This window comes from Rhipicephalus microplus, chromosome 5, assembly GCF_043290135.1.
Source record: "Rhipicephalus microplus isolate Deutch F79 chromosome 5, USDA_Rmic, whole genome shotgun sequence".
Classification (NCBI taxonomy): Eukaryota; Metazoa; Arthropoda; class Arachnida; order Ixodida; family Ixodidae; genus Rhipicephalus; species Rhipicephalus microplus.
The window spans coordinates 123,807,878-123,835,470 of NC_134704.1; the positions used below are offsets into that span (position 1 = coordinate 123,807,878).

A 27,593-nucleotide genomic window follows, 5' to 3' on the forward strand; every position below is an offset into this window, starting at 1 on the left:
TCAAACGATAATGAGATATGACGATAAATGTGCGATATCAAGGACTTGAAATGACACAAAAGAAAAAAAAAACATTATAGCAGAGCCATAGCTCAATGTACGACAACGTCTAAAACGACAATATTATCAACAACACTGTCCTGCTTACGAATAAATTAATGCAAACGCACGTGAACACATGCGCTACTCGTAAGACATTCGCAAAATTATACAGAGATGACCTGAGAGGTACCTCTATGATCATAAACCAACTAGGCCCAAAAGAAATGTTGATGAGAGGTACCGACTACAATTATTCACAAGTAATCGAACTGGCTGCACTAAATAAAGAACCTTCTGTGCATCACAAGATCTAATAAAATGCTACTTGTTCATGTCTGTTTGATTCATGGAAAAAAGGACCGCTGGACGTTACTATGGTGAATGCGTGAGTGGTTCAAAAATTCAATTTACACCTGGTTAAACTGGACAGGTTGGGCCATCTAGCGGGGCCCAGCTGAACCAAGCATGCCTGCCATCTCGGAGGCCATGGCGGGAAACTGTTCAATGGCCGTTGTTGCCGCTGTGACTTCCACTACTATACTTTCGATCTGCTACTACTAGTGTCGGCGGTGAAGCTGGGCAACGCTGTGCGAAGTGAAGTGAAGGTAGGCAACGCTGTGCGTGGCAACAGTGACGTGAGAAAGACACTAAAACGGGGGATTCGAAGTGTACTAACACAATGCTGGCCACTAAAACGTGTTTTATTTCAAAATGAGCACTTCCTTGGCAAAAAAGTAGCTCTACGATGCTTCTGTACCGCTATATCAGCAATCAACATCAACTCAATATTTGCTTTCAGTGTCGCTTTAAGCCTTACGACGTGGACCCAAATTTCGATTATGCGTTTATAATGTTCGCCATCTTTCAAAAACTACACACAGCGTAGTGAATTAAAATAACTTTGTACCAATAGACATTTTTTTAGTTTTGTATCGAAACATTCGGTGACATTCGTGAATGAGACCAGTGTCAACACAACAGTGCCAGAATGACGTGGCTGGTATATATTGGCATTTTCACAGAGAAAACTAAAACCAGAATTACGTTTTCGTTTTCAATACCTATATGCTGAGAAAATTTCTTATAAGTGAATGCAAATATTGATCACTTACTGGCCCTTCGTCCAACATAAACCGCATGGCAGCCTTGAGCTGTGAGAAAAAGAACACCGCAAGCTTTACACTATGACGCCTTTCCTAAGACTCATGACGATTCTCAGAGTTGATGACAAACAGTACAGAACATGTATGGTACTCATGGATTGAAACAGAACAATTTAGGGCTAGCCCATTTAATGCGCGTCATTCTGTTTGCAACATCTTCAGTTTGTGCAAAATCGGTGTGATTACGACTCAAGCGTTTAGACAAAAACCAACACTGCCATTTTGTTACATGTCAGGCTATCTCTTATACGAAAGCTAAATTCTGCGAGTACCCATTTTATTATTATATAGCACGCTGCAAAAGTGTAATAACTACCCCAAATAAAAGCGTTGTCTGCTACACTGCCACAGTGGAACACGACCTATGGCTTTCGAAACCTGCGCATCATATTTCGTGCCATGCTGGTGCTTTCTGTTACTGTTTACATTTTAATATACAGTGCGTGCCCGTGTACATAATGACAACACATGAAAAAAAAAACGACGTGCTTTTTTGTTATTCTGTTCTCTCACCCTTGTGCAATCTAACGCGCTGTGGGTGGTATTCATAATCGCCATCACGTTGAAGGTCGCCGAGATAAGGCACTCAAACACGTAGGCTATTTTATCATAAAACCTTATGAGCCGACGAACTAGGCCATCACGGTCGTCGCTATTGTGTTAGAGATGTCACGGCCACTGAAAATGCGACTCGCATCCAATATAGTGCAACGGTTCGCTGATGCAGATGAGCCAATTTTGGTATCGTCGCCGCCATCTTACGCCCTGGAGGTATGACCTATAATGGCGTGCGAACCGTTGTAACCACCAGCCAGCTGCCTCATAATTTTAACAGAACCTCGTATAAATCGCCTTGCACAGACCCCTCGCTTTTATATCAATCCTTTGACACGAAGTTCAAATGTGGAGTGTTTATTGTTTCTGCCCTTTTCCTAAAGTTATCGCACTATTTCTAAGATGTATGTTAGCCGTTGTGGTAATATAGCGGCGTTGTAGAGTGGTGTTCTGGTGTAGTGTTGTATAGCGGTCTAGTGATGTGGTATATCATAGCGGGAAAGGTGCTATGCTGCTAAACTCGAGGACGTGGGTTCGCTTTCCGTTCACTTTCCGTTCATGGCAGCCAAATTTCGACGGCACCAACAAGTGTATTGAGGTTTTGGCACCTACTAGGCTACCCCTAGTGGTTAAAATTAATCAGAATTACTCCACTACAGCATGCGTCTTGACTTTTCATAATACTTCCGTCCATCAGAGAGTACGACGGTGTTTAAATATAGAAGTTAGTGATTTTTCATCGTCAAAATTTCTTTTTTCAAAAGTAAACAATTCGTTGCTATTGAGCTGCAGAAAACGCTGAGATGTTGCCCGCATCTTTCTAGACTTCAGCAGGCCATCTCAATTTTAACGTAGAGCTATCATATATCAGAAGTGTACTGTCTTGGTCAACGGAAATATTATACCCTACTCTGAGACCACTAATTATGGACTGGGTCCCGCAAGAATATCCGGTTGTCGTCATCTCCCAAGTTTGCTGGGGGAGAAACTTGCAGAGCTATCATCGGCAGGTGCTTTTAGCGCCAGCCGCTATATATGTTTTCGTTTCCTGATACTATTTGCATCTTCCTTGCAGAGATACGTCAAACACAGCTGCCCCGCCCTGGCTTCACTTTTTCAAGTGACCCCTATGCTGATTACTTTACAATGCTAAATATTTGGTACCTGGTATGAAGGTTTGTTTACACAGTGCCACGGCTGCTGAATTAGTTTATGGTTATAAAAATTTATATTTCATGCAACAAATGCAAAAAGAAAAGAATGACTCGGACAACGTGACACCGATATCTGGATGATGCAAGAAAACCAGCCGGCACCCGACGATACCGGTTTATGTTTTTGACATAATTCGATTGATTGACATGGCTGATTTATTTGCAAGGCAACAATACATTTTTCGGGCATTATTGTTCAGACTTAGAACAGCACTCATATCTTCAAACTAAAATCTTAACTGTTGCTGTTATGTCACCACTACTGACATTAAAAAGAAAATCACACTCAGCCTTTGTGTACACACTGCTGCGGTTGCGTCAGCTCCTACTGTACGCACTATGTACTTAATACAAAATAGGCCGTTCTGACTTTCCAATCGATGTTGTAGCATTTAGTGAACTATTGCTACAGAAGATAGCATTTATCTTGTTCTGTAAAAGTTCTTTGTTTCTTGACTTCACAACCAGTATTGCTTGAGGTCTGCTGACCTCAGGTGCAGACAGCCAGGCACTTACTCGCGAGTGAAAAAATGTCGAACCTGTGAAACATGGCTTACCTCGGAAGTGACACGCAAGGCGTTTTCCTCGTAACCCTCGAAGTTCTTCACCACGCCCTTGTACTGCGCCACCGCGTCGGCTTCAGACAGCTTCGGAAAAGCACACTTGAGACACTTGGCCTGAATGGCCTTGATGTCAAGTCCTGGCTGTGCGAAGAAAATAAAATACAAAAATTGTGAGAACTCTTTGTTGTAAATCTAGTTTTCACAAGCGTATGGTATCTTTGGCTTGGTTTTGCAAAGGCTATCGAAATAACGTTTCATTAAAGTTCGCTACCACAGCGGCGATGTTGCTAGTGAGCGAAGCTGTGACGCGTATATCGGCAGCATATAACATGACATGACTTCACGTCTGCTACGCTTGCACTCTAAAGGCTCGCACTACGGTAGTTCAAGGTCACGGTGAAGCAATCAATGAACTTGGGAACCAAAGCATGGTAGAGCTCTTGTTTCCAGAAGGAACTTGCATTTGCTTTCTTAATGATGCAACGTATGTGGTCAGTCCATATGACGCTTACTCGAAGCTACAGCAAGCGCATGTCATTTAGTGAGTGTTGAATGTATACACGGAGGTACACCACACGCTGAGATACGCCGAAAACATCATTTATGTCATTTGATCGCGGGCGCAATCGCGCAGACGTAAGCGCAGCCACATTGTCGCCTCATGCAATTAAGTCAAATGACCCCGCATAGGTTTGAACACAAACCCACACGGCACAGTTATATAGTATCCTCTTGTGTGCTATACTCCACAACAATTTTTTGGCCAAATGCAGACCATGTTGATATAAATGTTGTTGGCAGTTTATGCTATAGCAAGTGTGCACGTGCTACAACAAGACGCAAATGCGAAAATGTGTCTAGGCTTCAGTGACCACAGGGAATCCCAAAGACCCTTAGCAAGAAATTTTGTTTTTTAGGGGCGGAGCTCCTTATAGCGGCACCCGTCCGTCCCTCGTAGTCGTAGTCGTAGTGTGTAACCAGTCTTACGCTTTGACCTCCAAGGTGGTGCCGGTGAGAGATTTCTTCTGTGCGTTGTTCAAAAATAAAAAAAAAATCGCAGCGTGCGCGTTAAGGAAAAGCCGAATTCTCCTGCCTCTCGTTCCCCCTTAGCAGCCATTGGCCTGTACATTGAGCCCTATCTGACAAGAAAGGGTTGCTACGTTATACTCACTTGGCGTAACCTCCTTGGTTTTAGAAAGGTTTAGCGAGCGTTGGGCAGCAGTGCCATGAATACAGTGAACTAGTATATACCATGAACTAGAAGTGGTTCAAGTTGGGAAGTAGACACGAAGCGCAAGCCGTAAGAAAGTGTGCGTGTGCCTCCTCTCGTTCAGTCCTTGGAATGTCCGCTGGATGGCGGTGCTTCTATATGAGGAATATATGATGACAAGATGAGAGATGGGGGTACTTGCAGTGTTGAATAGGTGGACGAACGGACACACAGACAGATAGATGCATGTACGGATGCACGGATGGCTGCACGGACGGATGGATGCATGGACGAACGCAGGGACGGACGCACAGATGGACGTGCGGACGCACCAACAGACGCACGCACGGACGAGCGGATGGACGCACGGGCAGCCACACAGACGCACGCATGGAAGGATGGAAGCAAGAACGAAAGGACGGACGGATGCTTCGCCCCACTCTCGATTATTCCCTCCGTGTATATGCTGGCATTTTTTGGAGGGGGGGGGGGGAGAAACCTTTGATGATTACTTTGTCTTTAATAAAATTCTATTTTCATTACTTATTTCTGGTGAAAATTCCCCTTCCCTTCGTGAGAGCGTCGGGGGAGGTGGAAGAGGGGAAGGAGGCATAAGGTACCCTCGCTGGCCACGAGCATGAAATCAAAGCGAGCTGCCAGCCTGGCGTTACACAGAGTTCGAATAATTGAAACAAATAAAACCACGTGGTGAGCATCATTACTCAGAAGGAGGTGTAGATTATTTTGTGGTGCGGATGGAAAACATTGAATTTTCCATGTTATGTTATGAAAAAAAACATTCTTTCCGGGCACTTGGAGTAAACAAAATCAATTTGAGGCAACAGCATTCGTTTTCCTCATATTTTCGTTTGTACGATACACCAGTTTCTGATTCACTTAGGGTCACCTTGACCGCTGTTAGCGGGGACCAATAAAATTGGGAGCGTGATGATGAACAGTTATGGCTCTTAAGAGGCGTCGCCAATATGACGAGACACCCACATACATGGGCGCGCATGAGCTAGCCCCGTGCATAAGCTAGCATGCACAAAGCATGCCCGTACATTGAGATGATACGGAGGGGTTGAGAGAAGGCGCAAAGTCATCCCCAGTGGTGCAACACCTGCGCTAATTGCGCCAAATTGATACATTTCCCTGCACCCAAACCAAGAAATTTGCTGATGTTGCGCTGCGATGCGCCGAAATGCCCGGACAACCTCCAAGTTTTCGTAGTTGCGCTAATGTCAGCGAAAAGAACAAGCCCCGTGAATTGACATGATAGGGAAGTGTGTCGGGGAAGGGGGGGGGGGGGGGCGCTGTAGTGTCATCCAGAATGGTGTACTTTGTTTTGCCAAACGTTACGGCAATCAATACTTTCGTTAATATTTCTAGTTACAGAAAACATAGTGTATTATTCGTCTCCTGAAGCTTGCCCTTGTATGCAGCACTCAATTTTCTTGAGGTAATACAATGGGCAGCCCATCAAAACCAAACGATCAGGCAGTAAACTCTGTGATGTTCATCAAAGAATAACCAACGCTTGCGAAAACAACTTCAGCAGTACTCGTCAGAATTATTTCGACTAAATGGGCTCAAAGCAGCTCATTTTCCTACTAAATGATGTCAATGACATTGATTATTTACGCGTCAAGGTGTGTCTATTCCTTTCCTTCCCATCAACTTAAATAATAATATAATTTTATTTTGACATTTGTGCACTGTCAAGTGTACTCGAATAATGGAAACGATCACTGTGTTTTTTATAAGTATTCGTACTTTTGCAAATCAAGGAGAAAGCAGCTAGCTACATTCATCGAATAAGTTTTGATGGCAGAAGAGAAAGAGGGAGATGTAAGCCTGTGAGTTAGAGAGAACCATTGTGTTACAAGCTGCCACTCTAGCGTCGCCAGCGCGAAGTCGGCGACGGGAATGACAGCAGGTTGGTCCGTTCCGTACGCAAGCAGAGACAGTGAAGAGATCAGAGACGTGAGAAAACAAAACAAACTTTACTCTGGTGATATTGCAGCACATGGGATCTAATACAACACTTCAATACAACTAACAAAATACATCGACACTTGATACAACTAAAGAAATATATAACAGAACAATAAATCAGCTTACGAGAGAGAACTATTACAAACTACACAAACTAACACAACAGAACTACAGAGGAGAAAGTTCGAAGATATAAACAGGTGAAGGTATACGTGTGATGACTGGCAGCGTTGTGTCCCCGACGATCGGATGCGAGAAGTCGAAGAGAGTTCTGGCACGACTGCGATGTCGGCGGTGTTGCAAGGCTGGTGGCTCCGGGAGGCTAGTGCTTGCAGGTGACTTCGAGCAGGTTGAGCTAACTCGAGGCGAAGTCCCGATGTCTACGTTGCAGACGTTAATATAGCGTCACAACTAGACGAACGGCTAAGTTTAGGTGGCCAGCCGATACAGAGCCACACTAAAAACTTCTAGAAGAGATGCTTGTTGATCTGTTTCTACACCATGTTGGTCAGCGACTAGTCTGCCTAGCAGGGCAAGATCTTGCGCTTAAATCCCCCTCGTGTCTCCTCGCTCTCTTCCTTGAGGACAAGAGGCCTCTACCTGGGTCCAATCAGGCGCGTTTAATTGAGGGGAAACTCCGCCCCAAAAATATTTTGACCCCACCCCTTTTTTAATTGGGAGAGGGCCCACAGCTAGCGAGAGTGACAACCTGTCGGGTTGTTGTCATACGGCTTGGCCACCAGAGCGTTTCCCACGCTTTTCCCCGTGGGAACGGTCAAACGTTTGGCTCTCAGCAGGTGCGTCTTGTAGTCTAATCCTTGTTCGGGGTATACCGCGGCCTTCTACGACCTTGCAGACGCCGCCACAGTTACAAAAGGATTAACCGTCGGCGGCGACGTTCTAAGAAGAGCACCCCATTCTGCCCTTCTCGGCTCCCTTACATGCGCCGCCGTTTCTCACGGTCAGTCGGGGAGTACGGCGCCCGTTAATTGCCGTGACACGATGTCGCCAAAAATAGCCGTCCGTGACATTGCCCCCTACTTTCAGAATGTTATTCATAATATTTGTTCACACGGAGGGGAATTTTTCGATAACAAGGAACAAAACACCACCAACAAGGGAGACATGAGGACTGTCCCTCTCATACACAACATAAGTAGGCAGAGTGCATCAAAGTAATAACAAAAGGAAAAACAAACAACTGTTAGAGTACCAGCTTCATTTACACGCAACAATATCAATGCGCCATACAAACAAGAAGAGGAAATAGCCGTGTACGGCAGCCATCAATACAGAATACACTGCACGAATGTATACTACGAAACGAAACGGAACAGGTGCGCTCCTCTACTGTAGTGCAATCCTTCAATGTGCATTACAGCAAGTAAAACAACCACTGCACCAAGCAACAAGAAAATAACTCAAAATACACTTCTTATACAATGAAATACGTACATACAAACAGAAAACAACCGACGGAAGGAAAAAAAAACATGCTCATAGACCTCAAGAACTATATCCGGCTCAAGTAATCGGCTCCCACGTTTTCGCTACCCTTAATATGCGTAATCGTGAACTGGTACTCTTGGAGTAGTAAACTCCATCGAAGTACTCGAGCGTTCAGCTGTTTTGCCCGTTGGATATAACTCAGAGGCTGGTGGTCTGTCTTTGTTTACGGCCGCCAAATATTTGTCTACTACTGAAGTCTGCATCTGCAAAGTAACACTGAGTAACCATACTTAGCACGCACGTGCAACCATTCTTCAAACTGACCGCCCCTCTTTTTCTCAATTAGGTTCGCTTGAATCGCACACGATGGGGTCGCGTTCCCGGCGGCTTTCGAGCACGCCAGAGGTTACAAAAACCAAGAACGCCAGGCTGTGTCCTGCTGTCACGCCTCATTCCGCATTTCGGTCGGCTCCCCTCAGGAATGTGCAAGGGACGCCAGAAACAGGGAGGGGAGGCCTGGGTAATAGTGTCTTTGTGGTCGCCCCCCCGCAGTACTTAGCCGTTGTGCCTTTTCGACTTTGAACCTTCGGGCAAGGCCGCTTTCCCGAAGTCGTCGAAATGACCCGCGCGTTTCGTTCGGGTGACGCACCTCCTTTTCCCCCTCTACACCTGGCTCGCCGCCTGTGCCTCCATGAACGCCACCATTGACGTTTTTTGAAACGGATGAATGGCCTAGCCTTTCGGCTTTCTCGAGATGGAGTGGGATCTGCCCTAGGCTTACGCAGTGCAGTGCGCTTCCGCTTCTTTCGTTTTCGGTGATGTTTGCTTGCCCCCTTTCTCTCGATGCCATCATCAAGTCGCGTCGGGAACTGAGGGGTTGGGGAGCTCGTTGGAGCTTGTGCTACATTTTTCTCCACGCTCAAACATTTTGAACTCGGTGTCATGACGGACTGCCGGACCAAATTATCTTTGTTAACGCTGATATAATCATTAACTGGGCCCTCTGCGATGGCATCGCTGCACTCCGGAAGCATCGCGTTCTTGCTCTGATTATCCACTGCACTACCCATGTCCACATTTGACGATGTCGAAACGTACTCTTGAGGCACGAAGGAGGTTTCCAGAATCTTACTGGGCCCATTAGGGCTGCTGGCACTCTCCTCATCCACGCAAGGAGCGTCTTTCGACATCGTCTCTACCTCCAGACCGGCCAAGGCATCGTTCTCAGCATACTCTACCTTGATGCATTCTAGAATACGCGGGGCCTTTTCTGGCGCGATCTCCGGTTCTAGCGCTTCCTGACACACTTTAACGTCCAGCGCTTTCCGACGCACCTCACTTTCAGACTGCTGTCTTTCTGTTTCGCGCTTTCTTTCAGACTCTTGTCTGAGCTGCTCTTCTTTTGTCCAGACAGAAGTTCCGAATGTCCGGAAGATCTCTGCCTTAACCACCTCGTAGTTGTTCGCGTTCTGCTGACTGAGTCGCGCAACAGCTTGATTTGCCTCGCAAGGCAGAACCGTGAGTAGCCCTTGACACCACGTGTCTCGCTCAAATGACAGTTCCTCTCCGACATCGCCGTGCTCACTGCTGGATCGGCTCACCCTGCTACCCTCACTGAGGCGAATCTTTAATTGCAGTAACTGCACTTCCCGTTCTCCGGCTTCCCTTGCCGCTTCTCGTTCTTTCGCCCTTTCTTTGCGTTCTCTCTCCCTTTCTTTTTCCTCCCGGGCCAGTGCCCGCTCTTCTCTGGCTGACGCCTGTTCCTGCTGCTCCTTAATCCATTGTCTCAGTCGGCGCCCTCGAGGCCTAACTGTTTACCGTACGCGATCCACTTATCAAAATCCATACACTCCATACTGCAAATTGTCACTATAATGCCCTATAAAACCAGCGCAATCTTATGCAGGGTGCAACCACTTCCACTATGCGGCTCTATCACCACGCTGTCCGCACGGTTCTCGCTCACCCCTCACCGTCTTACTCTTGTACGGAACGTCCTGTCGCGGACGCCAGTTTTGTTACAAGCTGCCACTCTAGCGTCGCCAGCGTGAAGTCGGCGACGGGAATGACAGCAGGTTGGTCCGTTCCGTACGCAAGCAGAGACAGTGAAGAGATCAGAGACGTGAGAAAACAAAACAACTTTACTCTAGTGATATTGCAGCACACGGGATCTAATACAACACTTCAATACAACTAACAAAATACATCGACACTTGATACAACTAAAGAAATATATAACAGAACAATAAATCAGCTTACAAGAGAGAACTATTACAAACTACACAAACTAACACAACAGAACTACAGAGGAGAAAGTTCGAAGTTATAAACAGGTGAAGGCATACGTGTGATGACCGGCAGCGTTGTGTCCCCGACGATCGGATGCGAGAAGTCGAAGAGAGTTCTGGCACGACTGCGATGTCGGCGGTGTTGCAACGCTGGTGGCTCCGGGAGGCTAGTGCTTGCAGGTGACTTCGAGCAGGTTGAGCTAACTCGAGGTGAACTCCCGATGTCTACGTTGCAGACGTTAATATCGCGTCACAACTAGACGAACGGCTAAATTTAGGTGGCCAGCCGATACAGAGCCACACTAAAAACTTCTAGAAGAGATGCTTGTTGATCTGTTTCTACACCATGTTGGTCAGCGACTAGTCTGCCTAGCAGGGCAAGTTCCTGCGCTTAAATCCCCCTCGTGTCTCCTCGCTCTCTTCCTTGGGGACAAGAGGCCTCTACCGGGGTCCAATCAGGCGCGTTTAATTGAGGGGAAACTCCGCCCCAAAAATATTTTGACCCCACCCCTTTTTTAATTGGGAGAGGGCCCACAGCTAGCGAGAGTGACAACCTGTCGGGTTGTTGTCATACGGCTTGGCCACCAGAGCGTTTCCCACGCTTTTCCCCGTGGGAACGGTCAAACGTTTGGCTCTCAGCAGGTGCGTCTTGTAGTCTAATCCTTGTTCGGGGTATACCGCGGCCTTCTACGACCTTGCAGACGCCGCCACAGTTACAAAAGGATTAACCGTCGGCGGCGACGTTCTAAGAAGAGCACCCCATTCTGCCCTTCTCGGCTCCCTTACATGCGCCGCCGTTTCTCACGGTCAGTCGGGGAGTACGGCGCCCGTTAATTGCCGTGACACGATGTCGCCAAAAATAGCCGTCCGTGACACATTGCATGAGACAATAAAACAAGAAAACAGATATAAACAGATTACGATATAGACCAACTTGATATTATGTTTGCGGCCACACTTCATAGTGAGAAGTGAAAAAGCGGCGAGTAGATTAGACGCGAAAAGCGTGAAAGAAAAACTCACCGTGTCAAAGCCCCGCGTCTCCAGTTCTTTCTCCATGCACGTCGTGACCTGAAAATCATAATTAGAACTTTATTTTAAAAATTGGGTAAAATAACCGGTATTTAGTACACAAAAATAAGTCCCATAGTCGAGAGAATATATCGGAACCTCCTGTAAAAAAAAAAAACGCTAGGCCTACACGGATGGCGCAGAACAGTCACAGCGAAAGCTATAGAAGAGCGGCCTTTCAGAGCCTTTTCTAAACACTCACTGCAAGCATACTTGCTTGATGCCCACTACGGGATTAATAATAAAACTTTAGCTAGTAAGCTGTCATTCACTATGCTATTTTTCGTCATTCTTCTGAAAAGCGTGGTGTCCGCTAAACATGATTGCGAGGAGTTTTCTGCCGATTGTCCTTGCAGGGGCTGACGACGATGAAGAATTTTACCTGCCGTGGGTATGTGCCACAGCTAATAGCTGAACAAAAACAACCTTTTGTAATGAGTTGCAGCACTTGACTACCTACTGGTTACGCTACTCGCATTGTGCGACGATTGCTTGTTCTTTCGCTGTTTTAAAATGATTTATAAGTCGTATTAACGCGGTTGCTTTCCCGACATCAAGCTTTCCTGAGGCAAGTTTGCCAACAAGTCCCAAGCACCGGCGTGGCTCAGCGGCAGATTACTGGGCTGGTACCCAGTGGACCCGGGTTTGAGCCTCACTGTGCCATTGGTCTAATTTCGCACAATGTGGTTATAGACACCGCCGGCGGACAACTACGGCGATGTGCGAGACCCGTGTTGTGATCTCATAGCAGATTTCGCTGTAAAAGAACGTGTTAGTGAACACCTGATAGCAACAGTAGCGAAAGGTATCGGTTAAAAAAAGATATTTTAGAAAAATGTATGAATGCTAGCATAAAAAACTATAAACTAAACATATAAACTCAAAGCAAAAAGTACAAGAAAACAGAAAAAAGGCGATGCAATACTTTAATAATCTTCATTCAAAAACAAAAGATATACTCATAATAAGCACACATTGAATAAAACAAACCATATCTCTCATGGTTAGTCCGTGCGAAGCAAACGCAGTTTCAGGAGTTTTTTTTATTAGTGAAATGAGCCTGTAGTTTTCATGTTAAATGACAGACTGTTTCATATTAACATGGACATTATTGTTACAGTTTGTGGGCCATAATTAGTATAAATACTGGGTAAAACAACGTTGTTTTTAATATGAATTGAGTATTACTATAAATCATGAGATTAGAAGACGGAAACATTTTGGGGGAAGCTCGTTATGAATATGTCTGTAAAAAAAAGATATCCAGAATCTATTTAGTGAGTTCAGCAAGAGTGAGGACGTTATTTTCGAGTAGTAAAATTTTAGCATTGGTAAGACGTGAGCGAGATGCATATAATCTAATAGCATGATTATAGACAACCTGTAGAGACGAAATACGAGTTTGGTAAGTATTTATTCAACTTATTATACCATAAGTAAAACGAGAATCAAAGAGTGGTAAAAACAGTAATGTGTTGTACATAAAGTATAATAGAATAATTATGCAGATTAAGGTCGGAAGCGTAGGCAACCTTGATTTAGGAACTTGTTTGATATTCATCCAACGAGCAGCTATAGTATGGGAAACCTCTCTGCTTTTGTTTGATCCTTCTTCGCCTCTCACGGGACGAAAATGACACCGCCTACATCGCGGTACGTTCGTTTACAACGAAGCTCAAGTTCCGGAATATGTTCGCGCCAGTCGATCCAGAGAGATTCCGCGAATTGAAAGAAAAAGTGCCTACCTCTGATCATATCACGTATTCAAGATAAAGAATTTGGTTTGGTTCTGCTAAAAGATGAAGAAATCTCAAAACAAGAACTGTCGACATCAACACAATGAGCGTTTTGATCCCGGCTTAGTAATATAGACGTTATGTCCGCTGAATTTAGCCTTATATAATTTCATCTCAAAAAGCAGGAACGCCAAGATGCGCAGATAGCATTATCGAAGACGATAGTTTTTCTTGGGGTACATCGACGCAAACATTTTTGTCTTTCTGTCTGTACATTTGTTTGTTTGTTCGCCGTAACGTTACTCTAAACGGCACCCAGCAATATCCCAAATGGTCAACCATATCCCCAGCGTCCACCAATAATGCTCAAGTTTCAGAGTTCATACTTGTGTGATTGTCATTTAAAACCTTGGCCCAGTATCTGCATGTTACACTGCCAATGTCATCGAAAGATGATAGTATTGCGTCTGGAGAAAGTGAACAAAACGTTCATTTGATGCTCTGCGCAAGAACATTAGTGAATGGTATTCTGGAGGCGCTGTGTTAGTGCCTAGAGCATGTAGCGGAGGTGAACGAGCGCATCGAACCACGTCACACGTGATGATACATGAGCGTTATCTTGCAGTTATCTTGGAAAACGAAGCCTGCGGCGTGCGCGCCTGTCTCTGACGTGATAAGGTGTAGGACGCAAGGCGACGGATAGGTGCCACCACCGTGTCATCTTAGCAAAGCGTTGGAAAGAGTTGCTTTTTCGTGGGAGCGTTGCATGGTTAGCACAGCGTGATTTTGGTCTGTCTGTCTGTCTATCTGTGTGTACATTTGTGATTTTGGTCTGTCTGTCTGTCTGTCTGTCTGTCTGTCTGTCTGTCTGTCTGTCTGTCTGTCTGTCTGTGTGTACATTTGTCGGTTTTTCCACTCTTAACGATACCTCAAACGGCCGACCCCATCCACAGCGCCCACCAAAAATGCTCAAGGTTTAGCGTTCATACTTGTGCGATTGTCAAATAAAAAGCAATTATTGCGCATATCTGAGGTACCAAAACAACACGTCGGTGATTTTTATGTGTGCCTTTATACTACAGAAGGCACACACAATCACTTCTAAGGACCATAGCGTTAAACACGCTGCGCTGGCTGTGCATTGCGATGCTCAAAAAGGCTAGTGTTACCAACGCTTTGCTAAAATGACACGGTGGTCGCACCTGTCCATCGCTTTGCGTTCTACACCTTATCGCCTCCAAGAATGGCACGCATATTTCTCAGCAGGTGCGCATGCCTTCCTTCGTTTTCCAAGATAAATGCCAGATGACACTCGTGTATACCGTGCCTCGATGCGCTCGTTCGCCTCTGATGCACGCTCGAGGCACTCCAACGCAGCGCTGCCAGAATACCATTGACCAATTTTCTTGCGCAGAACATCAAACAAATGTTTTGTTCACTCTCTCCGGACGCAAGACTATCGTCTTTCGACTACATTTGCCGTGTAACATGCAGATCCAGGGCCATTTTTTCTATTTTTTTTTGCTTCCCCTTCGCCCAACCTTCGAGAAGAGAACACTGCTATCATTGCAACCTAACTTGAAATGATGCGAGGGCTGCACTCTTCTGCTTTATAGACTTTTTTTTTCTTCAGACGGAGATTACCAGCACGGATACACGCCACCACCAGGAGATGACGTTACTACAAACTCCCATAAAAATAACTCCCCAAGGATGACAAGGCGCCTTTGACAAAGATAGGTCATCCTATCGAAGTGTCGGCCAGCCTGTCTCAGGCACTTCTGTTCACCCTGATTATTCTACTACGTGTTTTCACCTGACGGCTCCCATGTTGATTTTGGATTTCCAAAGCAACATTGTAAGATTGTACTTATTACACTAATAGATGCGCACAAGCTTTTAGCATGCTCATCTGCCCGAGTTTTTCTTTTTTGCTTTCTTTCTTCTTTCTTTCTGCGTTTTTATGCATTTCGCATTATTCAGACTCAGCTAAGCTAGCTCTTTTTAAGGGTCATTGTCGTCGACTTCACCCTGCGTAATCGCTTATCTTACCGGCGTTTATTTCAACGAGCACGAGAAAGTTCATTTTTGTGCAGCGCGCAGTGACAGCATCAGAGTTGTTCTGCGTGTGGCGAACAGCTACAATTCCTAAGGTCGTTTTAACAAACTTTACAGGCATATTTGGAACTCTTACTGAAGGTGACATCGAAGATTACAAAAAAAAAAAGCTGAAGAATAACTCTTTCCTTACCACGCCTATTCAAATCGAGCACCGGTGATTGAGGCTTTGCATCATCGATTTCGGCAAGTTGAATTAGTTTTTCGTGCACCTAGCACTTTCTAGTAGTTAGTCCAGGCCCTCTACTTTCAGAATAAACTTGAATTTGCCCGTTTTGTCAACACAGTGACTGTAGGACCGCGGTAAAAAGTGGTTGCATGTGGAAGCATGCCAGCCGTTGCGCTGGATTTACCGCAGCTCGCAGTATTAATTTGATAGCACTTAATCGAAGCCTGTCTGACTGGATTAGCCCTGACCACACAGACACTATACAGCGCCCACATGGCACCCCACGAAGTGCAGCAGCACCTCAGACTACCGAGCGTTTCGAGTTCCTGTAAACTCAGGAGAAAGAAAATAACCCCCACGTGGGCAACAAAAGGGGTGGGATTAGAAACACCCAAGTGTCGACCCTCTAATTACCTCACGGCACTGTCGGCCTGCGCATGAATGGGTCCCTTCCAGGACTCAGTGCGGCGAAGTGACCTCTCGCATCGGTTCGGCCGTGTACAGTTCGCGCGCCTGCAACTCGGCGGCATGCGTTGTCATAGCGTGAGATCACCATCGATCTTTCGCCATGGTCCGGCTTACTTCTGGTGGCTCTCGGAAGCGGGCGGTCTTGCGACACGTGAAAGCGTAGACTACGTCGCGATGAACGAGCGCTTGGTTGGCGCCTTTGGTGAGTGTTGTCGCATTGGCATGTCTTTGACTGCTTCTGCGTTTATCTTTGCAAATGAGCTCGTAAGTAGAACCACGAGGAGTCAGCGAGTGGTTCTTCTTACAGCTCACAAGGAACATGATGCAGAATATTGCCCCGTCATCAAAAAGTTTACGTGTTACCATGGAAGCCGCTCCTATGGCCGCAAACCCCGGTACGTGTTGCTCTAAGTCTCGATAATTGTGCGCCGCTGAGCATGCCCAGGACTCCAAGACTTTGTCTAGTTTGGTTTTATTTACATTCTTGTTGTTGTGGTATTTGGGAAGAGGGCATGAGCCCTCTCCCCACGTGCACAAAGGTGGCGCCCATGTGGGGGTCTTTGATAGACCCAGTGTACCGTACTATCAGAGGGCAAACAGGTGACGATTCGTCGAAGAGTTCTGTAAGGGCGGAGTACCGAGTACCGAGAGAATAGGAAGAAGCCCCGGAGTTTCGTTAGGCGTTTCTGAATCGGGCTTAACGTGTTAGGCACCATCGGCTCTGCCGAATTCCGTAGCGTCGCCCTACAAAAGACTGTGCATTTCGAAAGATTTTTTGTAAACATTTATTTTTGTACTTATGTAAATTCTGTACAGTCTGTAAATATAAGCTTTTCTAAGCCTTACCAGAACTTGTTAAGCATTTTTACTTCATTTTCAAGTGACCAGCAAGTCAGCTCGCCGCTATTTCCATAGCAGAAGCCCGTTACGTTCTCCTGCTTTGCACTTCGGCTGATGCGTCTCGGGCGCAGAGTAGAGAGAGTTAGATTCCCAACGTCGAAAAGAACCTGAATTTTACTGTGACTTCTTACAGAATTTTGTGCGCACTAATGTGCATGTATTGTTCTATAAATACACTTGGCTGGCAAACTTGACAGAAGTGCGTGCCCTTCATGCTTATACCATAGCACCATGACAGTTCTGTAATGTAAGGAGCCTCTGCAAGTCAAATAGCAAATAACGGTATAAGCTTCTCAATCTGACAGTGTTGAGGAGTAATAATTTTTGGAAATTTATGCCAGCCTTTCACTACGGAGCTGCTGCAGGGAGTCAGGAAAGATTTATTCTACGAAAATATATTTCCGAACGTTCCCCGCATGTATAAAGTGTGGAGGTTGTCTTCTCAGCCAGTTTACAGCAGCATTCGTTTAGCTCGTATCGTTATATCAGACACAGAGCCGCATTTAGTGTCACTCGTCACTCCTATGGCGTCGTCATCAGCGCACATGGGTGCACACCTGCACTGCAAGAAACACGCTCAGCTACTGTCTTGCGACCGTACCTGAATTGAGTGAGGATCAGCTTAAAGTGCAAGGAGGACAGCACCTCCGCTTTAAGTTTTATGGCGATTATGTATTGTGACGGCCGGAGATATCTGCAGCCACTCATAGGTTTGTTTTGGTGTCTCCTTCTATCAAGTGCGTAGCTGCTGACCATTGTGCACAATCGTATAGCTAATCTGGTTACGTGCGAAGTCCACACATTGCTGAGGTGCGGTGTCCTGGCACTAGCTGCAGAGCTTGTCCTTGCGACAAGCAGGTCACCGGTGCAGATCTTGGCCCTGACTATGGAGCCGCGTGAAACGTTCTGGAAGCACACGCCATATTGTTCTTTTTTATTTGTCATGGTATGAAGAAATTCACAGAAATATGCTTGCATGCATATGATCGGAAGTCAAACCTGTATGCGGAGCGAGGTGGCACGATACAAAAAGGGGACGCTAGACGAAATAGCGAAGCTCATTGGACATCTGCTTTATAGAGAGTTCAGTTACATCATGGGCATACATCTCCATTGGAACACCTGGAGTCTTTTATCCCAAAAAGAAATTACCGAGGACAGTGTACAAAGTGCTTCACAAAAACCAAGTAATGCGCACCGCATGATACGAGCAATGAAGCCGCACCTCAGTTCCAATTTTTTTTGTCTATATTAAAGATATTCGGCAGATACCACGTACAGTGTGAATAAGTGATAGGCGAAGCACAAATGGAGAAGGTTGATATGTCACATTAAAATGAGCAACACGGTATGAGGCCGACGTACTTCATGCCATACATTACTTCCTTGTCATGACTATCACGTTTGGACGTGGATTTACCTTCGTCGTCTATTACCATCCCGAGATACCAAATTTGGTTTATGTTGAGCTAGCGAAACGGCCGTGAGTGTGCTATGAGTGCAGCATGTAGTCATGTTTTACAAGGCACGCATATTTAAAATTAGCATGTTTGGACGTATCATTTGCTTTCGTCGTCCATTCACGTCACGTAATACCAAATTTGATATATGTGAAACTACTGAACCGACCACGAGATGCTATGAGCATAGCATGTAGTCATGTTTTACATGGCACGCATACCATGATTATCATGTTTGGACGTGCCATTTAGCACTGTCGTCTATTTATGTCATGTGATACCAAATTTGGTATACGTGGAGTTAGCGAAACGACCGCGAGCAAACTATGAGCGTAGCATGTAGTCATGTTTTACACGACACGCATGTCATGATTGTCATGTTTGGACATGTCATTTACCTTTGTCGTGCATACACGTCTCGGGATACCAACTTTGCTATATGTAAAGCTACCGATATGGCCGTGCGCGCATCATGAGTGTGGCATGTAGTCAAGTTGTTACAAGGCACGCATCTCATCATTATAACGTTTGCACCAGTCAAATACCTTCGTCATCCATTTACGTACCATGACACCAAATTTGGAATATGAAAATCTAGCGATACGGCTGCGAGGGCATCATGAGCGTGGTATGTTGTCATTTTCTTGCATGACACGCATCTCATGATTATCATGTTTTCACCAGTCATATACCTTCGTCATCCATTCATGTTCCGTAACACCGAATTTGTTATATGCGATGCCAGCGAAACGTTCACGAGCGCACCGTGACCGTAGCGCGTAGTCATGTTATTACATGACACGCATGTCATTATTTCCACGTTAGGGTTTGTCACTTGTGTTCGAACTGCAGTCGTGTCATGCCATACCAGTTTAGCAACATGTCATGTGAACGAAACCACCGCAAGAGCTGCAATATCATGAAGCGTAAATCACTGCATTCATGACACACGTGTCATACTTTTCATGTTATCACTAGTCACTTTTCTTCGTCATACAGTCATGTTGCGCCATACCAATTTCAGTGTCGATACCACTATCACCATTAACGAAACGGCCACGAGAGCTAAAAGTCGTACGCAGATAGATAGATAGATAGATAGATAGATAGATAGATAGATAGATAGATAGATAGATAGATAGATAGATAGATAGATAGATAGATAGATAGATAGATAGATAGATAGATAGATAGATAGATAGATACGCGCAACGTCGCCGAAGTTTGCTAAGAAATGCTTTGCATTTAAAACATTTGCTTAAACATTTATTATTTTTATAGTCCTCCTGGGTCATTCATCTTCAAAGTGTCTATTCTAAATTTCTTTTTTTAATATTTTTCCATATACTGTGTTTTGATTAGACTGTTTACCAGCTGGTAACAAGAAATTGCCCTCTTTTAACTTTTTATTCATTTTTGAATATTGTTGCTCGACAAGATTTATATATATTTTTGAAAAGAGCATTTCTCTCTGCAAAACTTGCTACGCTGTTATTTATCCGTGCTGGGGTGATTTTCCAACTTCCAAAAACTATTCTATATGAAAAATGAACAAATTTTGCGAGGTAACAAAAGATTTAACTGAAGGAGTGGACATAAACACAATAATAAAACAACACATGAATGCTTCCCAATATGATTGTAATATGGTGTTGCTGGTAAATGTGGTTTGCTTGTGATGACAAATGAAAAAAAAAGATATTGAGAGATAACTACAATGAAACCTTGGTGATACGAATCTTACGAGACCATCAAAAAAAAATGTTGGCATAATTCGAAATTCGTGCCACCAGAAAGTATGGAAACGTTCAGCATGCAACAAATGAAAGCTGGCGTACAACTTCATTTATTGTTTTTCGGGGCCATAGCTACGTCACAAAACTCTGGATAACTGTCAGTGGAGTTTTTCGATCCTGGCAATCATATCAGCGATCACAAACATACTGCCCGTACGCATGTGTTTAATAATGAACCCGGTGTGTTGTGACCCACGACAGCAGTAATCCTTTGCAAATTTTAGTATATATTTTTAGGAGCGAAACTCTTTATAGCGACACCCATTCGTCCCTCGTAGCCGTTGTAGTGTGTAACAAGTATAACATTTTGACCTCCAAGGTGGTGCCGGTGAGAAATTTCTTCTGTGCGTTGTTGAACAATAAAAAAATAGTGCTCAATGTTCGTGCCAATGGCTGTTAATGGGGAATGTGACACAAGAGAATTCGGCTTTTAGTTAACGCGCACGCTGCAATCTCCATTAGCAGCCATTGCCATGTACATTGAGCACTATCTGACAAGAAAGGGTTGCTACGTTATACTCGCTGGTTGTAACCTCCTTAGTTTTAGAAAGGGTTAGCGAGCGTTGAGCCGCAGTGCCATGAATACAATGAACTAGTGTATACCATGAATGAACTCGATGTGGTTAAAGGTGGGAAGTAGATGCGAAGCGCAAGCCGTAAGAAAGTAAAAGCCGAATTCTCCTGTCTTTCATTTCCCCTTAGCAGCCATTGGCATGTACATTGAGCCCTATCTGACAGGAAAAGGTTGCTATACGTTATACTCGCAGGGTGTAACCTCTTTGGTTGTAGAAAGGTTTAGCGAGCGTTGGGCCGCAGTGCCATGAATACAGTGAATTAGTATATACCATGAACTCGAGGTGGTTAAAGATGGGAAGTAGACCCGAAGCGCACGCCGTAAGAAAGTGTTCATGCGCCACCTCTCATTTAGTCCTTGGAATGTCCGCTGGATGGCGGTGCTTCTATATGGGGAATATATGATGAAATGATGCGAGATGGTGGTACTTGGAGTGTTGAATGGATGGACGAACGGACACATAGACAGATGCATGGATGGACGTATGGACGGACGCAGGGGCGGATGCATGGACGAATGCAGGGACGGACGCACAAACAGACGCACGCACGGACGGGCGGATGGACTCATGGACGGTCCCACAGACGGACGCATGGACGGTCGGAAGCAAGAACGAATGGACCGACGAATGCTTCGCCCCACTCTCCATCATTCGCTCCGTGGATATGCTGCCAATTTTTTTGCATGACACCGGAGTGCCAAGACAACGAAAGAAGCACTTTGACGCGATAGGTAGCTTAGAATTGTGGCGGTTTGGGCTAGTTGGTAGGTGGGCTACAAAAAATTTCACGCGATAGATAGGCGACAAAAAATGTCATATACATAATTCCATATTATGATTTTGTTATCGCGCACTTGTTGAGGATGTTTTTCGGGAGATTTACGGCCACGCCAATACAAGTGCGACCACAACAGCCGCGCATGTCGCACATGCCGCGCTGTACTTACGATCGCTTTTCTCTTGACGACGTCGTTGGTGCCGTCCAGAGGCAGCATGGTGATTTCGCAAGCACTTGGGCCGAGCTTGTTTGGAGGCGTTCCTTTTGGCAGAATCGCCGCCAGGGCTTCCAGTCGGTAGGCGTCCATCTGGGTGTCTTGCTGCGAATTGAAATGTACTTATTGAGTGACACCGTGTACACGAATTGTGTACACTACTTGTTTTGCTGTTTGTGTCCACTGGGGGCGAATGAACATCAATATATATATCAAACCACGGATGGATTGAACCTCCTGCATAATAAATTTGTGTTCATTTAACTTCTTTTTGTATGAACACTCCGGTGAAGGCACTACCACGTTCGACGAACCGTTCAATCTGCCGGTTCCTGCGAATCCACGTGAAAAGAGTTATTTTCTTCTGCTCAAAATGAACATAAAGAAAAATGAATTGCCACTATACTTCTAGCCCAAGATTTCATTCTTCTTACGCCGAACTAAAGCATTACTGACTTCCGGACGAAGAGGTGTTTAATTAAAACTTAACAAGGATTAGCTACTATAACACACACACATTAACACATGAGACAATATTTTTGGTTGTAATAAAATAGAATCCCGAGTGTCTTCAAATGCTGTTACGTTAGTTTGACGCATTTACAGAATTTTATTCATAGGCTGTGCCTGGAAGGCATAACTTATCAATTATTGGCAGCGACTAATTTATTTGACAGAGAAAGCTAGTTGCTAGTTTTATCGAAACCTTGTTCGGAAGGCAGCCACAGAAGTGCCTATAAGGCTGTACATTTTTTTGTTACAGGTTTTAAAAGTTAGAGGTAGAAAAACGCACCCGTTAAAGCAAGAAGCTATAAAGAAAATCGATAAAACCTTCCCTGAATGAAAGCTTTTTAGTTGATAAAAAATTGGTTGCCATCACCCGGCTCATAACAAAAAGCCAGAAATTAAGTAAATTTATACAATTTACACGACTTTCCAGTTGCCTACCTGGTTTCTTGTTGACTTACAAAGTGGTGGCACCTTCAGCATGGCCGTCATAAAATAGAGGCAAAGTACTTCGCTGTAAAACAGTTAAAGGCCATACAATACCTATCTAAGTAATCAAGTGGCTCCATCAGGAGAGCTCATTGCATCACGAATAAACTGCCCTAGAACATTGGGAATCTACGAAGTACGGCTAAAGTTGCATGGATTTGTCATACACGCTTCAAGCGCTTTCGCTCTGCTTTCGTATACCGTCAAGCACCTTAATAAAAAAAAATCTACGCAGGGATGTGAAGAAATGGGTTCCAAAGGATGTGTCCGTTCGTCAGCTCGCAGCATGACCTTGATGACATTCATTTTTGGGGCGAATCTCCTTATGCCTTGGATTTTGCGTCCACGATGTATGTGGTAGTAGTAGTCGTCGTCGTCATAGTAGTAGGTAGCCACCTCCATGACCAGACTAGAAGAGCGGCACGCGCGCACTTATTTGAATTTCATTCATTCATTCATTCATTCATTTTTATTTCCTTAAGGACCCCACTGGGGGGTATTACATAAGGGGTGGATATACAGGAAAAGAGAATATTTGAACACGTTAGTTTTCGCAGCACAGGTGATTTGTAACATTTGTCGCGAAGGATGATGGGCAGGTGGTTGAAGCAATGGAGCAGGGAAGGTCGTTCCAATCCTTGACGGCGCGGGGAAAAAAAGAAGCGAAAAAAGTGGCAGTTCTGTTGCGATAACGGGACACTTGAAGTGGATGGCTCGTGCGGTGTGAAATGTATGTCGGGGGGAGGATGTAAGGAGGTGCATTAAGAGAAGATTGAAAAAAATTATGAAAGAGAGAAAGGGTGGTGATACGGCGGTGAACAAAGAGAGGTGATAAACCGGATTGTGCTTTCAAGGATGAAATGCTGATGTCGTAAGAGTACTGGGAGTGAATGAATCGAACGGCGCGATTTTGGACAGATTCGAGGTCGTTAATGAGGTATGTTTGGGGCGGGTTCCAAATGGGGGAGGCATTTGGAACCCGCCCCAAACATTCGAGTTTCGATCTGATGAGGGACTGATATGCCAGCAACTTCACAAGTTTTGGTGCATGACGTAGGTGACGCTACGTCATGAGGAGGAAACCGCGCACATTAATCATATATAAAAAGATGGTTGTTTCTGTTGAAATAACCTACAGAGACGAGTATCCGTGACTTAATCTCCAATAAAATTTGACTTGAACTTGATGATTACTAAAAAAACTAGTATGGCAAGGACGGACTTTGAGCACTATGTGACCAGAAACAGTTGCCACGTTAAACTCGCTGGGCATAGGCTCCTTTCTCTTAGCAAGGTTTAGCGAGGGTTTGGCTGCAGGACCATGTATGAGAGGCGGTATAAGGTGGGAACTAGACACGAAGCGGTGCACGTTAAAGAACCCCAGGTGGTCTAAATTTCCGGAGCCCTCCACTACGGCGTCTCTCATAACCATATGGTGGTTTTGGGACGTTAAACCCCACAAATCAATCAATCAAGCAAGCCATAAGAAAGTATGCGCGTGCCGCTCCTCTAGTCCGGCCGTGCCACCTCTCGTTTAGTCCTTGGAATGTTCGCTGGATGATGGTACTTCTATATGATGAATATATGATGAAAATATGCGAGATGGCGGTACTTGGAGTGTACACTTGATTGATGGATGAATGGACAGACGCACGGATGGCCAGACAGACAGATGCACGAACAGATGAATGGATGGACGCACAGACGACGCATGTAGTGACAGATGCACGGATGGACGCATGGATGAATGCGTGGATATACGGACATACGGACGGGTGCACGGAAGGATGGGCAGACGTACGGACGCACGGACATGTGGACGGACGGACAGTCGCACAGACGGACGGACGGGCTGACGGATGCTTCGCCCACTCATCATGTACTCCGTGGATATGCTGTTAGTTTTGAGAAAGCTCCTTAAGGCGTGAGCCGAGCGTTACTTCGGGTGGTAATTGTACATATAACGAAATGCATATACGCTGCAATGCAAATGGTACGATGCTAGATGACGTTACTTGAAGTATGATAAATAATAAAAATAACAGCATATCTATTGATTGAATGATCATGAGAGGGGCAAAGCGTCTGTCATTCCGTCCGTTTGTTCTTGCTTCCGTTGATTCGTGCGTCCGCCCGTCCGTCCGTGCTTCCATTGTTCATCCGTGCGTCCGTTCGTCCGTCCTCTCGTGCGCCCATCCGTGTGTTCATCTGTCCGTCCGTCCGTTCGTGCATCCGCCCATGCGTCCATTCGTCCTCTCGTGCGTCCATCTCTGGGTCCATCCGTCCGTCCATGCGTTCGTCCATGCGTTCATCCGTCCATCCGTCAGTGCGTTCATCCATTCATTCGTGCGTCCATCCGTACGTTCGTGCATCCGTCCATGTGCACGTCTGTCCGACTGTCCCAGCGTCCGGCCATCCATGCGTCAGACAACAGCCGACAGACTTACGCGGCCAGCGGATGATTCCCGGTTTGCCAATAAAAAGTATGATATGCGCAAGGCGGCGGCGGCTCGCGCTCGAAGACGGAACCCCGATGTGCGAACGCTCGAGAAAATAGGAATGACGTCACACGAAGACGTTAGCGCTCACGTGTTCGGCGGAAGCGCCGTACGCTTGGGGGTGCGGTGGAATAAATTGAAAGCTGTTTTGGCGCGCGCGCGCACGTTCAGTAGGTCGGCGGATGAACAAGGCTGCAGAGCGGCGTGCACGCAAGGCGGCGGCGGTTCGCACTCGAAGATGGAACCCCGATGTCCGTGTGCGCAAGGCAGACAGGCAGGCAGGCAAAGAACTTTATTAATATCCGGAGGCGGCGCTCAATCCCCCTTAGGGGGCAACACCGGTGGGCCACTCCCACGACGGGACGTTGAGGTTAAACTCCACGGCTATGTCGTGGCCCATCTGGATGGCCCTAAGCTGGTCTCCTTTGTCGTGGCTTGGGAGGAGACAGGTCCAGTCCGCCTCCGTAGAAGGAGACTCGCTGCTCTCGCGCAACGCAGGGCATTGACACAGCATGTGTAGGAGAGTACATTTGGGATGACCACAGCGCGGGAACCCCGGATCTATGCCATCTATGTATTTAGAGCAAGTTAGAGGCGATGCATACGCCTCCGTCTGTAAGAGTCGTAGAGTTAATGGACTGAGGTCTTGTTAAGTGTGGGTACAGGAGTGGGTATTTCCGCCGCTGCAACTGGTAGTGCTTGCAAATTTCATTAAAAGTTAGCAACGGGTCTCTGAAGAAACAAGTGACGCCCTCAGCCTTCGAGAGGTTCTCCCCGGCGTGGAATGTGAGACCTCGAACCCGGGAGTAAGCCAACTCGTTGGCATTAAGGATGGTTCCGTGTGCGTGTCGGCCAACGAGTGCCGGGAACCAAATTATGTGTTTTTTGCCTGACCAATTGGCAGCAAAGAGAACGCGCGCGGCTTCTCGACAAATTGAGCCCGTCATGAAGGCCCGTCCGGCTGCGCGCAAATCCATGTAAATGGCGGAGCTATCGGTGCCAGTGAGAGCTAGTGCCACAGCGACCTGCTCGGTGCGATCAGCGTTTGAATTTATTAAAGTCATAGACGACAAGTGTTCGCCTTTGAGTGTTGTAACCACCGAGACAAAGTTGTCCATAGAGCTGTACTTCGCTGCGTCTACGAAGGCCACGTTACCCTCTATAGCGGCTGTGGTACTGAGTAGGGCTCGCGCCCGTCCCTAACGTCTCCCAAGGTTATGTGTGGGATGCATGTTACGGGGTATCGGGGACACTGTTATTTTGCGCGCAGGTCTTCGGGGAGCTGCTGCGGACATTCTTGGGATACGGGAGATTTGAGCCCGAGGTGCGCTAGTAACCGTCGCCCAGATGCAGTGGAAGACAGCCTTAAGATTTGAGATACTTTTTGAGCTTCTACGATTTCGTTGAATGGGTTATGAATGCCTAGCTCATTGAGCTTGACCGTACGGGTGCTGCCAGGTAACCCGAGTACCTGTTTAACGGACCGGTCAGTGGATGATCACGTCGAGACGGCGTATGTCTCCTTTTTGCCACAGGTGGGCGGGAGCCACATAGTTGATGGGGCTCGTGAGGAAAGCTTGAAACAGTCTGCGGAGATTCTCCTCAGATAGTCCACCACGCCTGTTAGCTACTCTGTTAATTAATTCAGCCATTGCTTCGGCCTTCCTGGAAATATGAGAAATAATGAAGTCATTATGGCCGTTGGCCTGAATTACCATGCCTAGTATGCGAACTTGGTCCACCGTGGGGATGGGTGTACCATCCGCCGTCAGGACATTGATCCCCGCGTATGCGTCTCTGTGCGCCTTGTATTTCCGGCGGTATAGAAGTAATTCTGATTTCTCTGCTGATGGCGAAAGACTGGCCTGCCATAAGAATATTTGTATCGTGTTTACCGCGTCTTGCAGTCGCTCCTCGATATGGCCGTCACTGCCGCTCGTACACCAGACGGTGATTTCGTCTGCGTAGAAGGCGTGACTGATGCCGTCGATCTGTGAGAGTTGTTGCGACAGAGCGCGCATGGAGAGGTTGAACAGGAGCGGAGAGATCACGGCCCCTTGGGGTGTGCCCCTCGGTCCCAGGTTGAATTTTTTCAAGCCCATCGAGCCGAGTTGGATTCTAGCCGTCCGGTCGCACAAGAACGATCTAACATAGTTGTAGAAACGCGTACCTAATCCTGCTTCGCGAATCGAGTCGAGGATATGAGAGTGCTTGACGCGGTCGAATGCCTTCTTGAGGTCGAGCGCTAGAATGGCTCTAGTGTCTTTGGTGATCTTATTTATGAGCTCATAGTTGAGCATCAGCAGCATAACATCTTGCGTGGAGAAGGACG

The 27,593-nt window shown here is 46.1% G+C and overlaps 1 protein-coding gene across 1 annotated transcript in view; it reads right to left on the reverse strand.

Annotated features, from left to right (window-relative positions):
• Nucleotides 1-27,363, reverse strand: part of LOC142817563 (uncharacterized) — an 80,585-nt gene extending 53,222 nt beyond the window's left edge. Inside the window, exons 1-5 of the mRNA XM_075894605.1 lie at nucleotides 27,157-27,363; nucleotides 21,723-21,872; nucleotides 11,506-11,553; nucleotides 3,532-3,678; nucleotides 1,155-1,193 (exon numbers count right to left, since the gene is read on the reverse strand). Coding sequence (XP_075750720.1) covers nucleotides 1,155-1,193; nucleotides 3,532-3,678; nucleotides 11,506-11,553; nucleotides 21,723-21,872; nucleotides 27,157-27,363 — 591 coding nt within the window. The remainder of the gene's footprint in view (nucleotides 1-1,154; nucleotides 1,194-3,531; nucleotides 3,679-11,505; nucleotides 11,554-21,722; nucleotides 21,873-27,156) is intronic.
• Between the last annotated feature and the right edge of the window lie 230 nt (nucleotides 27,364-27,593).